The 13,761-nt window shown below is 40.3% G+C and overlaps 1 protein-coding gene across 2 annotated transcripts in view; it reads left to right on the top strand.

The window, feature by feature from the left end:
• The window catches only part of LOC107573925 (butyrophilin subfamily 2 member A1-like), a 16,091-nt gene extending 8,015 nt beyond the window's left edge, over positions 1-8,076 (top strand). The window contains exons 2-7 of one of the 2 annotated variants that reach the window (XM_016260386.1): positions 5,836-6,195; positions 6,350-6,451; positions 6,547-6,567; positions 6,768-6,806; positions 7,314-7,355; positions 7,461-8,076. In XM_016260386.1, coding sequence (XP_016115872.1) covers positions 5,836-6,195; positions 6,350-6,451; positions 6,547-6,567; positions 6,768-6,806; positions 7,314-7,355; positions 7,461-8,056 — 1,160 coding nt within the window. In that variant the 3' untranslated portion in view covers positions 8,057-8,076. Of the gene's footprint in view, positions 1-5,835; positions 6,196-6,331; positions 6,452-6,546; positions 6,568-6,767; positions 6,807-7,313; positions 7,356-7,460 lie in introns of both variants that reach the window. The other variant, XM_016260385.1, reaches the window with a different exon arrangement.
• The last annotated feature ends 5,685 nt before the right edge of the window (positions 8,077-13,761 follow it).

Below are 13,761 nucleotides of genomic sequence, written 5' to 3'. Positions count from 1 at the left end.
TGAAATTATAGGGTCCTGCTCCTGCAGCCTCTGCATATCCTGTATCTGGAATTCGGGAAAAACAGAAATGGCATTCACTGTCGCAGTGGGGACCATTTCCTCTAACACCACCCGTTGCTCTCCTCCTGTGAAATTTTGTCGAGACAGAGCATCTGCGTTTCCATTCTTCCTACCAGGACGATACACAATTTCAAAATCAAACATGGCCAACTGCTATGCCCAGCGCTGCTCCACAGCCCCCAGTTTAGCGGTCTTCAAATGGTTCAAAGGGTTATTATCAGTAAAGACTGTAAACCTATTCCCAATTAAATAATCTCAAAATTTCTCTGTTACCGCCCATTTAATGGGAAGGAATTCCAGTTTAATTGTACTGTAATTATCCATATTACACTCTGATTCCCTCAGACCCCTGCTGGCATAGGCAACTGGCCTCAACTTACCCCCCTCCTCCTGAGACAGCACTGCTCCGAGTCCTGTATGGCTGGCATCTATATCCAAGACAAAAGACTTAGTAAAGTCAGCATAAGCTAACACAGGAGTGGATGTTAACTTCTTTTTCAACAATTGGAATGCCTCTTCACACTTGGGATCCCACTTCTGTCTAAACTGTTCACTGGTTAAGTATGCCCTCTTGTACCGTTTCTTACCCTTCGGTACTTCCCCAGCAGCGGCCAACTGATGTAACAGTGCTGCAACGTTGGCAAATCCCTGAACAAAGCGTCTATAGTAGCTTGCAAATCCTAAAAAAGATCGAAGTTCTTTCGCGGTCTGAGGTCTTGCCCATTCTGCCACAGCTTGAATCTTCTCAGGGTCTGTTAACACCCCCTCATTAGAAATGACATGGCCTAAATAGCGTACCTCTTTTTGGAAGAAACAGCATTTGCTAAGCTTGACCTTAAGACCATGATGCTGAAATTGTTGCAGGACTCTCTCCAGTCTCTCCAAATGTTGCTCCACTGTTGATAAGAATACAATTACATCATCCAGGTATAAAAGCACTGACTGAAAGCTTTCATCACTGAATATGCGTTCCATTAGATGTTGAAAGGTACTTGGACCATTGGATAGGCCATACGGTAAACTATTATATTCAAACAGGCCAAATGGTGTACAAAAAGCCGTCTTTTGTTTATCCTTCTCGGCCACTGCCACCTGATTATACCCACTTGCTAGGTCTAAAGTGGAAAACCAACAGGCTCCACTCAAAACATCCAAAGATTCTTCAATCCTGGGCAGTGGGTATGCATCTCGTCTCTTTTTGGCATTCAGCTGCCTATAATCCACGCACATCCGAATAGATCCATCCTTCTTCTTTATAATCACAATCGGTGATGAATATGGGCTGCAGCTCTCCCTAATTACATTTTGCTCTAACAGTTGTTTGATATGAGCCTTAACCTCCTCATATTGACTAGGTGGTAGTCTCCTATACCTTTGATAAACTGGAACATCATCTAACAATGGAATTTGATGTTCAATCAAATCTTAACAAAGTCAAATCACATAAAGCACGTCTAAATCAATTCCTTTTCAATAATCATTCCAAAATAACTTAAAATACACTTCATACCCGTTAGCACAGCAATATTCAATTCTGACCACTCTGGTCGTTGAGGTTCTCATGGGAGTGCATCAAATCTACAAATATACACATGTAAACCCATACACAATATTTAAAGGTAAATCACATAAAACACATTTAAATCATTCATAAATAACTTCAAATACATTTCATGCCTGTAGGGCTGCAACTAACGATTATTTTAATAATCGATTAATCTGTCGATTATTTTTTTGATTAATCGATGAATCGGATAAAAAACAAAAAAGCAAGAAAAGCATTCATTTCCAACCCTTTATTCAAAAACAGAACTAAAATCTTTAGAAAGTGCACACACATGTTGCTCCTTGAACATCCCTGAGCTGTTATAATAATAATAATAATAAAATAAAATAAAAATGGACTTACACAAAAAACATACACATGTATGCTTTACATCTGCCAAATATATATACTTTTTTTTTTTAAATAAAGTGCCACCTGAGCTGCCAGAACAATAAATAATTTATAAAAAATAAAGAACAGTACAAATCAGAAAATTTAACAGGATTTGTTTGAATGTCAGAACTTGTTCTCTACACTACACTGCAGACGCACACACTCGCAGACACACACACTCACAAACTCTCACACTGACACACACACACACACACTTACACTTACTCTCTCTCACTCCCTTTGTTCAGACACTTTGCATTGCAATGCAAAAATGTGAGCATGTCCACATGCTCCTGGCTCAGGCTCGCTCTTTTCTTTGAGGCTATGTTGCCTGCTGCAGAAAACAGCCGCTCAGATGGTGCTGAGGTGGCAGGGATGCAGAGGTAAGACTTGGCTAACCTGGCCAACATGGGATATCTTTCATTGTTAGCCTTCCACCACAATAATGGGTTTTCTTCCTTGGCAAGGCTCTTTTCTCCAAAGTATGTGAGGACTTCGTTCCTCACTTGGCTGTGGACATCCTCAGCTTCGCTTCAGATGAATTTACAGGTTTAAATATACTAGGTTTACATATGACTCAGTAAAGCCCTGACATTCGGTTCTATTTATTTAATGAATCATAATGCGATCGTATTATTCAACGCGCTATTATTATGTTTGAGATATCAACCACTGGTCGATGACCATAATGTTTGTATAAACTGTAGGTAACAACTGGTAAAATGTACACCTAGGTCATAAAAACCGTAATGATACCTACACTTAAATATTTTCTTCTCAGCCATGTCATCAATTGCTCTTGAGCGAAATCTCCCATCCGTTGTCTGATTGGCATTTCGCAAAGATTCCTGGGTAGTTAAAGTGTGCGGAGCCTGCTTCTATGCGGGCTTCGCGGAAGACCGCTTCAAGGGTACAAAGGGGGTGCTGCTGAGCACACTTCAGAGTGTTAAAATGCTGAATGGGACGGGCTACGGACTCGCAATTTAAGTCCACGAGACCGAAAGTCCACATGAAGTGCGCCATTTGGGACAGGGCCTATATGAGGCGCCGAACTCTGCTAGCATCAGGGCGCGAGAGAGACCGAGTGTGTTCACGCCGCTCCGCGCTCAACTAAAGTTTTTTTTTTTTTAATAATCAAACGTCTCCGCGTCGCGCGACACAACGAATCGACTATGAAATTCGTTGCCAACTCTTTTAGTAATCGATTTTTATCGATTTAATCGATTCGTTGTTGCAGCCCTACATGCCTGTTAACATCATATTCAAATTCAGCCGCTATAGTCGCTGAGATTCTCAAGGCGCACACCAAATCTATAAATACACATCTTTAAACCCATGCACAATATTCCCGTTGTCACCCAAAAAAGCCCCTCAAATTACGATTTTACTCACCCTATCACAATTTATGTGTGACGTTCTCACCGCATTTCATTGTTCTGTGCATCACTTAAGTTGTTCCATGTGTGTAAGTGTCTAAATAGCCCATAGTTCCTCCCCCCACCCCACTTAACCAGAGCGCTCAATACTACACTAGTCATAATAGAATGATATCTTAGGTTTACCAGCAATATACAGTTTGTGATTGCATTTTATATGTCCAGACGTGCAGTCTGCCAATAACATTAGAGCTACAGCAGTAGGAACGCCCACAAGTGTCTTCACAGCACGGAGTCTAGCGACATACAGCGAAGAGCTTCTTGACACGTCCAGTTGAATCAGACAATAGAAGAGAGCATTATTGCAGATGTCTGTTATATAGATCTGGAGCATAGAAAACAGTTAAAATCAGTTGTAGTGGTACTTGTATTTTATTAGCATGGCTACAGAGATGCTGCCATCAATAATAAAAATAGTAGTAATATCAGTGTATATATACAGTAGTAAAATGTAACACACACATTAATACAGGATCCTAACGTTATTCATCCTCCTCTGGATGGTGCTGTGAACCCAGACACGTCGGCGTTTGGCTTTCCATTGTATCTGAGACTTTTTAACAACAGGTACAAAACGGCGATTGTAGTTATCTCCACAATGGTTGATTGTGCTGTTTTTATTCGTGCGAGTGACACAAAAAACATCCCGCGAGTGAACACACCATAAGAAGTTCGTAAAGACTGGGGGGGATCTGTCAATGACTTGCTGACTTGCACGAAAACCAGCAATGTATTGGACCCGGAATTTTTTTTAAAGAATTAAATTAGAATAGAAAGTGCTAGAGTTAGAGGGTCAAATAAAGATGAAACAGATGTGTTTTTAGACGTTTCTTGAAGATGGTTAAGGACTCAGCTGCTGGGATTGAGTTGGGCAGGTCATTCCACCAGGAGGGAACAGTTAATGTAAAAGTCTGTGAAAGTGATTTTGTGCCTCTTTGAGATGACACAATAAAGCAACGTTCACTTGCAGAACGCAAGCTTCCAGAGGCACATAACTCTGAAGTAATGAATTATGGTAAAGGAGTGCAGAGCCAGTGGTGGTTTTGTAGGCAAACATTAATGCCTTGAATTTTATGCGAGCAGCTACTGGTAGCCAGTGCAAATTGAGGAACAGAGGTGTGACGTGCTTTCTTTTCGGCTCATTAAAAATGTTTCTTGCTGCCGCGTTCTGGATTAATTGTAGAGGTTTGATAGAAGTGGCTGGAAGACCTGCCAAGAGAGCATTGCAATAGTCCAGTCTGGACAGAACAAGAGCTTGAACAAGGAGTTGTGAAGCATGCTCTGAAAGAAAGGGCCTGATCTCCCTAATGTTGTATAAAGCAAATCTGCAGGACCGGACAGTTTTAGCAATGTGATCTGAGAAATTCAGCTTATCATCAATCACAACTCCAAGGTTTCTGGCTGTTTTTGAAGGAGTTATGGTTGATGAGCCTAACTGGATGGTGAAATTGTGATGAAACTGCTTTGATGTATATTATTATGTAAAGTATAATATAATATAATAATATTGTATTATAGTTATTATATCTGAGTTGTCTGGAACGCAGCATTAGGTTAACATTTCAATAAACGAGCTATAAGGTGACCTTTCAGCATTTGACAAATGGATAGCGACTCCTAAGTAGCACTTAAAGCACGGCTACGTGTGATTGTGTTAAGTGCATTTTTGGGAAATGCACATGAAACAATAATGAACGATCATAAAATGACTCGTAGAAAACGCTCTTAAGCGCTAAGATCAATCGTTATCGGGAAACTCAGCCCTCATCAGTTGTAGTCAATAGTTTATTGATGTATGAAGCACAGAATTCAAGCGGCGAATTCGCAAATTCCACAGTCTTGACGGCGCTGCGTGACGAAATACATTAGAATCCATAACAATCAGTGATGTCTACACTGGAAGCGGTGCGGCGCAACACGTCAAATCCCAGACAGTAAACTGCTGCCTCGTTTTATTCAGGGCCGAGGCCAGAAATGTTTCAGTGGTTGGCGAAGTGTAGGGTATGAAAACTGCATGCATGTCAAATTGCCAACAGAAAATACAGCACAAAGGGTTAATATACATTACTTCGAAAGCATTGATTAACATTCATTTTAATTTCTTTATTTACTAATACATTATTAAAATTAAAAGTAAACATTCATACCTGAGCTAACAAAAATACCAACGAACAGCTGTATTTTTATTACCTATAAACGTTAACAAATAGTCTATTGTTAATGTTAGTTGCATTAAAGGACGTTTATTGTAAAGCATTTCCTCGGTCGGAGACAACGGTACAGCAGATGATCGCAAGCATAGCATTGTGTGTGGAACTAACAGAAAGACCAATCATCAATTTGATGAAATACTAATGCACTGTATATTTCACTGAGTGTGTGTCTCTCTGTCTCTCTCAGTGTCATTCACTGTAGTGGTTCCTGGTGATCCTATAGCGGCTCATGTGGGATCCACAGTGATTCTTCCCTGCTGGATCTCTCCTCCTGAGAACGCTGAAGCTCTGGAGATCCGCTGGTACCGTCACGATCAGTTCAACAACCCCATTGTCTTCTATCGCGATGGGAAGCTCCAGGACGTCCAGGAATGTTTCAGGAACCGAAGCTCTTTGGCTCTGCGGTCAGATCAGTCTGGTGGACTGAAGGATGGAGACGTCTCTCTACAGCTGGAGAAACTCACATTTCAGGATGAAGATTCATTTCACTGTGAAGTGAGTGGAGACAGAAAATATGACAGCAAAGTAGTAGACCTCAAAATCACGGGTGAGTCAAAAGCTACAATTCAATCTAAACCTTATTAAAGGAATAGTTCATTTCAGGAAAAGTTGATTTTTTTTAACGTAATTATTATAATTTCTATATTTTGCTATATATTTTATTATGATATATTTCACTCCAGAGAGGGGTTTATTCTCAGATTCATCAGGTCCATGGATGGCTCTTTTCTTCTCCGTTCTCATCTGTGCTCTTCTGGGTTTGGTTGGGCTGATCCTCTACAAATACAGAGAGAAACGAACAGGTACAATCTGGCTGAAAGATTTTAAAGATGTGGTTTTCAGGAGGTTTTTGTTTCATGCATATCTCATGTGTTGATATTTTTGATCTGTTCTGCAGGAAAGAAACCAGCTACAGAAGGTAAGTGACATGAACTTATTCATGAATCTGATGAACCCTTTCAGACCGTGTTACTGGGAGAACATGCCTGTTTCTGAGACAGCTAAAGAAGTCTGTGTTTTTATGCCAGTCAATGTCTGAGAGGTTAAACTGTAATGTAATGTGGTTTAGAGAGTCTGGAGTATTTGTGAAGCAGATAATTAAACTTTCTCTCATTTCAGATCGTGAGGAGGAAACTCTGGAGAGACTGAGAAAAGAAGGTATTTGAAGACGTTTGTTCTTTGCTATGTTTTACAAGAACTGCTGAAAAGCTTCACTAATCGTTAAATAAACATCTTCATGTATGTTATAGCAGACAGTAACATGAATATGACATGTTTGGTGAGGCTGAGTGGAATATTGCAGCTGTGAGTGGAAATACACTGAACTCTACACACACACGTCATTTCACAACAAGAACAATTATAGCCAAATATATTTATTAACCAGTTTATTTCACACAGTGACATGCAGAGATCTGAAAGCATCAGTGAAAATGCTTGGTATTTTTTACAGTTTATCACATCATTTATTATATTTCATCAGTTATTCCATCAGAATAAAGAGCATCTTGTGTGACACTCCCACTGTCACACAACTATTCACTTATCATTATTACTGTTATTTACTTTCCATAACAGACTCATTTCTGTTGTATATAAATACTGTAGAAGTTTTCAATTATAGCTGTAGTTTTTACTCACAAATTATATATATTTTCATTGTAGTTGTGGGAGACATAAATATAGAAGAACTGAGGAAACATGCAGGTATGACATCATCTCAGTTATGTATTCATATATTTCATCATATGTGTAAACATCATCTCATACATGAGGATTAATAACTGTTGCTCGTGTATTTATTCCTCACAGTTGAGATCACTATTGACCGTGAGCGTTTACATCCAGATCTGACGCTTTCTAAGGACTGTAAAACCGTGAGGGACAGTAAAGATTATCAGCACACTGGAGAGGGATTTCCATTTGAATTATGTGCATTCGGAGCCCAAAGATTCACCTCTGGTCGTCACTATTGGGAGGTACAGCTGGTACAAACAAATACAGCTCCCAAAAACTACTGGTTAATCGGTGTGGTGAAACATGGACATTTTACTGCAAGAGACAGATCTGCTTTAACTCCATCAGCTGGTTTCTGGTTCTTGTGTTCAGACGGTCCTCAAGGCTTTCACATCAACACGGATCCACCAGTTAAACTCTCACTGACACCGAGACCTGAACAACTGGGAGTTCTGTTCGATTATGATGAGGGTCTGCTGGCATTTTACAACGTCACAGAGAGTAAACATCTCCTGACCATCAGCAGCAGATTCTCTGGATCAGTCGTTCCTCTCTTCAATCCTGGTGCAGGTGATCTGAGTCCACTTAAAATCCTGGATTGTCCAAAACCTGTAGAATCAACTGCAGAACCACCTGCAGAATCAGCTGTAGAGTCCAGTGATGATCCATAACCTGTAGAATCAGCTCAATCCAGTCAACCTTTACTGAGCAATAACAGCTCAGACGCCTGACTGACTAATCCAGTGTGTTTAATCTGGACGTACAGTATGAGCACAAAAACACTAATCTTCATGAGTTTGAGTCCCAGCCTACTTACATGATGTGTTTCAGGTATTTGGTCAAGTGTGTGTGAACAGGGATGGACAACGCCGTCCTGCAGAGTTTAGCTCTGATCCCAATCTAACCGAAGTCTTCAGGATTACTAGAGAATTACAGGCAGGTGTGTTTGATTTAGGACGGAGCTATGCTTGTCTAAACTCTGCAGGACTAGTGTTGTTGCCCGTCTCTGCTGTAGAACCTTTGATTTCCTGATGTTATAGTGTCTGTAATAAGTTTCTGCATGTCTGTTCATGTAACAGATGATGTAACAGTGCTTCTAATTAAGTGATAAAAAGCAGCTTACAAAAAACTCATTTCTGCAGCAGGTTAAACCTAAACTTTGCAGGAGCAGGTCTGAAGACCTCTGATAAAGTGTGCAGCTTGAATGCAATGCCATCAGTTCAACAAAAGTCAAGATACCACAACAATCCTACAGTATCACATAAAAAGACCAAATCCAGTGCTGCACATCTAATCTTTCCTGAATATATATTTATGGGTGATATAAATACTTGTGTATAATGTGTATGTGTGTATGTGCATGCAGTCAAATCCGGTAGAATATAGCCTACTTAACTTGTATTCACTTTGTACTAAAGAATGGAATCATTTAACTGAATAAATGGTGCACATTCATCTTCTGTCTACAGAGAGGAATTATTTTTACAGTCTTCATCTTTCTCAAGCACTCAACTAATACACAAACATAAAGAAACTTACTAAAACCACTATTCCATATACTATATCCCAGTCTCTGTTCTAAACCTGATGCTGTGTACTGTAGTTATTGTTGGCTCTTTCCTCATTTGTAAGTCACTGTGGATAAAAGCATCTGCTACATGAATTGATGTAAATGCAGATTTGCTGATTTGCTCGGCCCTTAATGGCGCTACTACATGGCTAAAAGACTTTATCCTTTAGGAACGTTACATTTTTTTCCTGGTTCAAAAATATGATATACCAAACATATTTGCATTTAATTTGACTGTTTACTGATGGAGCAACATGATGTGTGAAATGTTTGGTTAAGGCTTTTGTAAAGGTGCCTCGGCCAAACACTTTTTATGGATGATCGTTGCACTTTGGGGTATTTATTTGAAATACATTTCTTTTATAAAACTAAGAGATATTCATAATTGATGCAAGAAGACAATAACAAAGAGTAATTTTTCCAGCTAAAATCAGTTTACAAGACCTTGGGCCAAAAATGTATGCAACTCTTGATGGAAATAAATGTTGTGATGTTGCATGAGGTTGGTGAAACAATGCCACAACCAAAGCACAATGTTATCAAATCTAAAGGTGTTTTAATTAAATATTAAGAGTGTGCAACTTGTTTTTGGCCAGGCAGTGTAGGATTATGTTATATATGGTCATATAGAGAGTAACTTATACAGCAGAGAGTGAGGGTGTGTTATGCTGCACAGTGATGTGAGTGGAGAAAGTTCATGTGGCAGTGAAGACCTCAAAATTACAGGTGAGTCAAAAACTACAAAATCATGATGCCAAGCCTGAACATGAGAACTTAAGCCCAAAAGTATGCATTGTTTTTGTTCATGTACGCTGGCGTATGCATACAGTCGACACATACGCTCTAGAAAGCTTCATCTTTGTCCAGTGTCTGCGCTATTTTTCTCCAGAAGTTATCCACTTTTTTCTTTAACGCAGAAGTAAGTCTATGGGTGAGACTTCCGGTTCATTAGCTGCCTTAGGTAAATAACGAGGAGAATAACAACGTGCAGTAAACCGTAAAACTGCACTACAAACCAGTGTGTTCATAACTAAAATAATACATTAAAATAATATGATAAGACACACCCATTTTCAATATCAAGCAGCAAAATGAACTGTTTTGTACAGCTAAAAATAGCTGGACGCGTATGAGACCGGAAGCTAGACCCATAGAATTTACAAATGGGTAAATTCCAAAAACCCATTTTTACGACAACAAAAAGGTGGATAACCGATAAAAAATCTTTGTACTCTTTTGAACTAAAGTTGCTGCTCTCTCATAACCCCTCACACAAACGCTTGTCAATGCGGCTGTCTGTTACGCATGGGTACAAAAAATCAGCTGGTGCATGTTGTCACGCCCATTGACTGCCCCTGTGTTCCTGTCTTGTGTTTTGTTCCCAATGTGCCCCATGACCCAGTTTCTCCCGTGTTTCTATGCGCCCATATTTGGTTCTTCCTGTTCCTGTTCCCATTGAGTTCCATTTGATTCAGCTGTGTCTTGTTAATTCCCTCGTTTAGTTCCAGTTACTTAGCCCAGTGTTTTCCCTTGTCTAGTGTCCAGTGTTAAACGTCTAAACGTCATCTTGTGTTTAAATGTGCTAGACAGACGTCTTTGATCATTGCACTTGTGTCTTCTGCATCGTCTCGCGTACGAGGAAACATTTTTAGGATGCTGTGTCAAACTGTCAAAACCTTTGCGAAAGTTTTTCAGGTTAAAAGCTGCCAATAGAGACCTGCTGCTGTCTGTGTCATTACTAACAATCAAACAGCATTAATGTAGTGAAGACACTGCTCGTGTCTGGAAAATTCTAATGATTTAATCAGATATTCTGTCTCTCTGTCTGAAAGGGTTAAAGCGTATGATAATTAAACCTTCCATTGATATTTTCTCTGATTTTAGACTGTGAGGAGGAAACTCTGAGGAAGATGTTTGTTCTTTGCTATACTCACAGGAACTGTAACTGCTGAAGTGACTCGTGTGCGCTGAAGCAGAAGAAAACATGGATAGAACAGGTTTGGTGAGTCTGAGAGGAAATCGACTGAACTCTCCTAAATTCACCTAATTTCTGCTCGGTTTGTGAGGTGTAAAATGACACTAATAGAACAGAAGTCTGTTCAACTGAACTAATTCTACTGAGCAAGGAACATTCTGGGTCAAATGCTCTGGTGTTCAAGATTCTCGAGGAAACTCATGGAGGCAACACCATCAACAGAAGAGAAATTATTTCTTGTACATAAAATGGTCAAAAGTGCAGAAGGAGACGTTCAGCAGAATGTCCAGAGACAGTCATATTAAGACAGTCGCGGTTTCCATTATGGAAATGATATGATATAGTGATATGGTGTCTTAATATGACTGTTTTAATATGCTTTACAGTTCTACTTTACACTAGAACTGATTCATTGGCCCAGTTTCCCAAACCATTCATTCAGTTCTCAAAACAAAGACACATTTTTTAAAATTATGAATCCATTTCATCTTTTCACATGTTTAAATTTTCTCAACGTTTTCTGCAAAACTCTCCACAAAGATGTCTTCATTTAGCACAGGTTTAACCATGTCCTGCTTCAGAGAGCACAAGCACACGATATAATCACCTCAGCACGTAAACGCAGTTATCCGTGTGACTGAAATATTTGTATTTGATGTGTAAGTTAAAGGTTTGACACATGACTTGTGTGCTTTATTCTAAGTGTTCTGAAGTGAGGAACAGTTGATGAGTTTGACACGAGAGCAGAAGAGCGTGAGATACCGGTCCAAAGACGCTGTTCAGCAGGTTGGTCTACAGCTTCGTCCTCGATTGATTTCTTGATGTTCCTCTTCTTGGACACGAGGGCTGGTTGCCGGAGCCATCGGCTGATTGGCTGGATTAGATGCTGTCAGAAGACCAAGATGCAAACGAGTCAGAAACTCATTAACTGAAGTTTCTGTTTCATGCAACATTGTTTCCTAACCAGGAAGGATGTGATACATTTAAAGATAAAAATATAAGAGAACAAAGAAAAGTCATGTTGCTCATAACTTGATTATGGCTGATTAGAACCAAATCATTAAAGGGTCGTGACCAAACTACTCTAACATCAGATTCAAAACAAAAACAGAGCTGAGATGTCTCAGTTATCAATGAACTGAAGGTGTCCTGACCTGCCTGTAGGTGGCGCTCTGTCAGTAAGAGACCATCAGGGTGTTGAGATCAGCATACATGTAAATAATTCCATGCATTAACACTCACAAACATGCAAGTTATATCAAGCATTTTCCTTAATATGTCACTCTTTTGGTCTTTTGCTAGTTAAAATGAACTCTGAACTCCAATGCAACACTGTTATTAATAATGATAAAAAAAGACAGCATGCAAACTCAAATGTAAAATTCCCCAAAGCTGTTGATCCGTCGAGTGCGGGAACAGAATGATGATCTTTCTTCTCATAATCTAACGCGCAGCATATTTCAGGCTTTCCCCTCATGTGATGTTTTCTACAGACAAACCATCATGTGCTTCACGTTCAATCGCATCACGCGCCTCGTAACACACACACACACACACACACACACACATCTTACAGAGTCACGCGTATATGAAGCGTTATTCATCATCTGATCGTTTAGAAATGAAAGTAAACTTGGATTCTCACTGATCTGCGTCTGTTGCACCGTTTATATTTACAGGTTTATTACATTTGACAGCTGTGATTTACTGTAACGGAGGAGTCTGTCTCCGGTGAGTTTGTTTTTTTCATTGAACAGTCTGATCGATTATGTCTCTTATCATTTTAGGCGTTGTAGTAACACTTTCAGCTTCAACATCAGTAACTCTGGGGTTGTTTGTGCTTGATCTCTCAAACTTTCAGGAACCAGAGCCACATTTGTCTGCTACAAATAACACTCATGGAAGCCCGTTTCCGCCACTGAATAAAAACATAAATAAAACGTTATTGCAACTTTTTAACTCACAATTCTGACTTTTTTTCTCGAAATTGTGACTTTTTTCTTAGAGTTTATATCTCGCAATTCTGACTTTATAACTCGCAATTGCGTGTTATAAAGTCATAAAAAAGTCAGAATTGTGAGATAAAAAGTCGCAATAACCTTTTTGATTTATTTATTCAGTGGAGGAAGTGGGTTAAGTGAGTTAATAGTTCAGTTGTTACAAACTAACCTCTGCTGGGTGAGCTGTAACGCAGGGGACAGATGCGTTACAGACTATCCTCTGCTGGGGGAGCTGTAACGCAGGGGACAGGTGCATTACAGACTATCCTCTGCTGGGGGAGCTGTAACGCAGGGGACAGGTGCATTACAGACTATCCTCTGCTGGGGGAGCTGTAACGCAGGGGACAGGTGCATTACAGACTATCCTCTGCTGGGGGAGCTGTAACGCAGGGGACAGGTGCATTACAGACTATCCTCTGCTGGGGGAGCTGTAACGCAGGGGACAGGTGCATTACAGACTATCCTCTGCTGGGGGAGCTGTAACGCAGGGGACAGGTGCATTACAGACTATCCTCTGCTGGGGGAGCTGTAACGCAGGGGACAGGTGCATTACAGACTATCCTCTGCTGGGGGAGCTGTAACGCAGGGGACAGGTGCATTACAGACTATCCTCTGCTGGGGGAGCTGTAACGCAGGGGACAGGTGCATTACAGACTATCCTCTGCTGGGGGAGCTGTAACGCAGGGGACAGGTGCATTACAGACTATCCTCTGCTGGGGGAGCTGTAACGCAGGGGACAGGTGCATTACAGACTATCCTCTGCTGGGGGAGCTGTAACGCAGGGGACAGGTGCATTACAGACTATCCTCTGCTGGGGGAGCTGTAACGCAG

Source organism: Sinocyclocheilus grahami, unplaced genomic scaffold (genome assembly GCF_001515645.1).
Source record: "Sinocyclocheilus grahami isolate Dianchi unplaced genomic scaffold, SAMN03320097.WGS_v1.1 scaffold2070.1, whole genome shotgun sequence".
NCBI classification, from domain to species: Eukaryota; Metazoa; Chordata; class Actinopteri; order Cypriniformes; family Cyprinidae; genus Sinocyclocheilus; species Sinocyclocheilus grahami.
The sequence above is the reverse complement of the archived record's forward strand: the minus strand, read 5'-3'. Positions and strand labels throughout refer to the sequence as shown.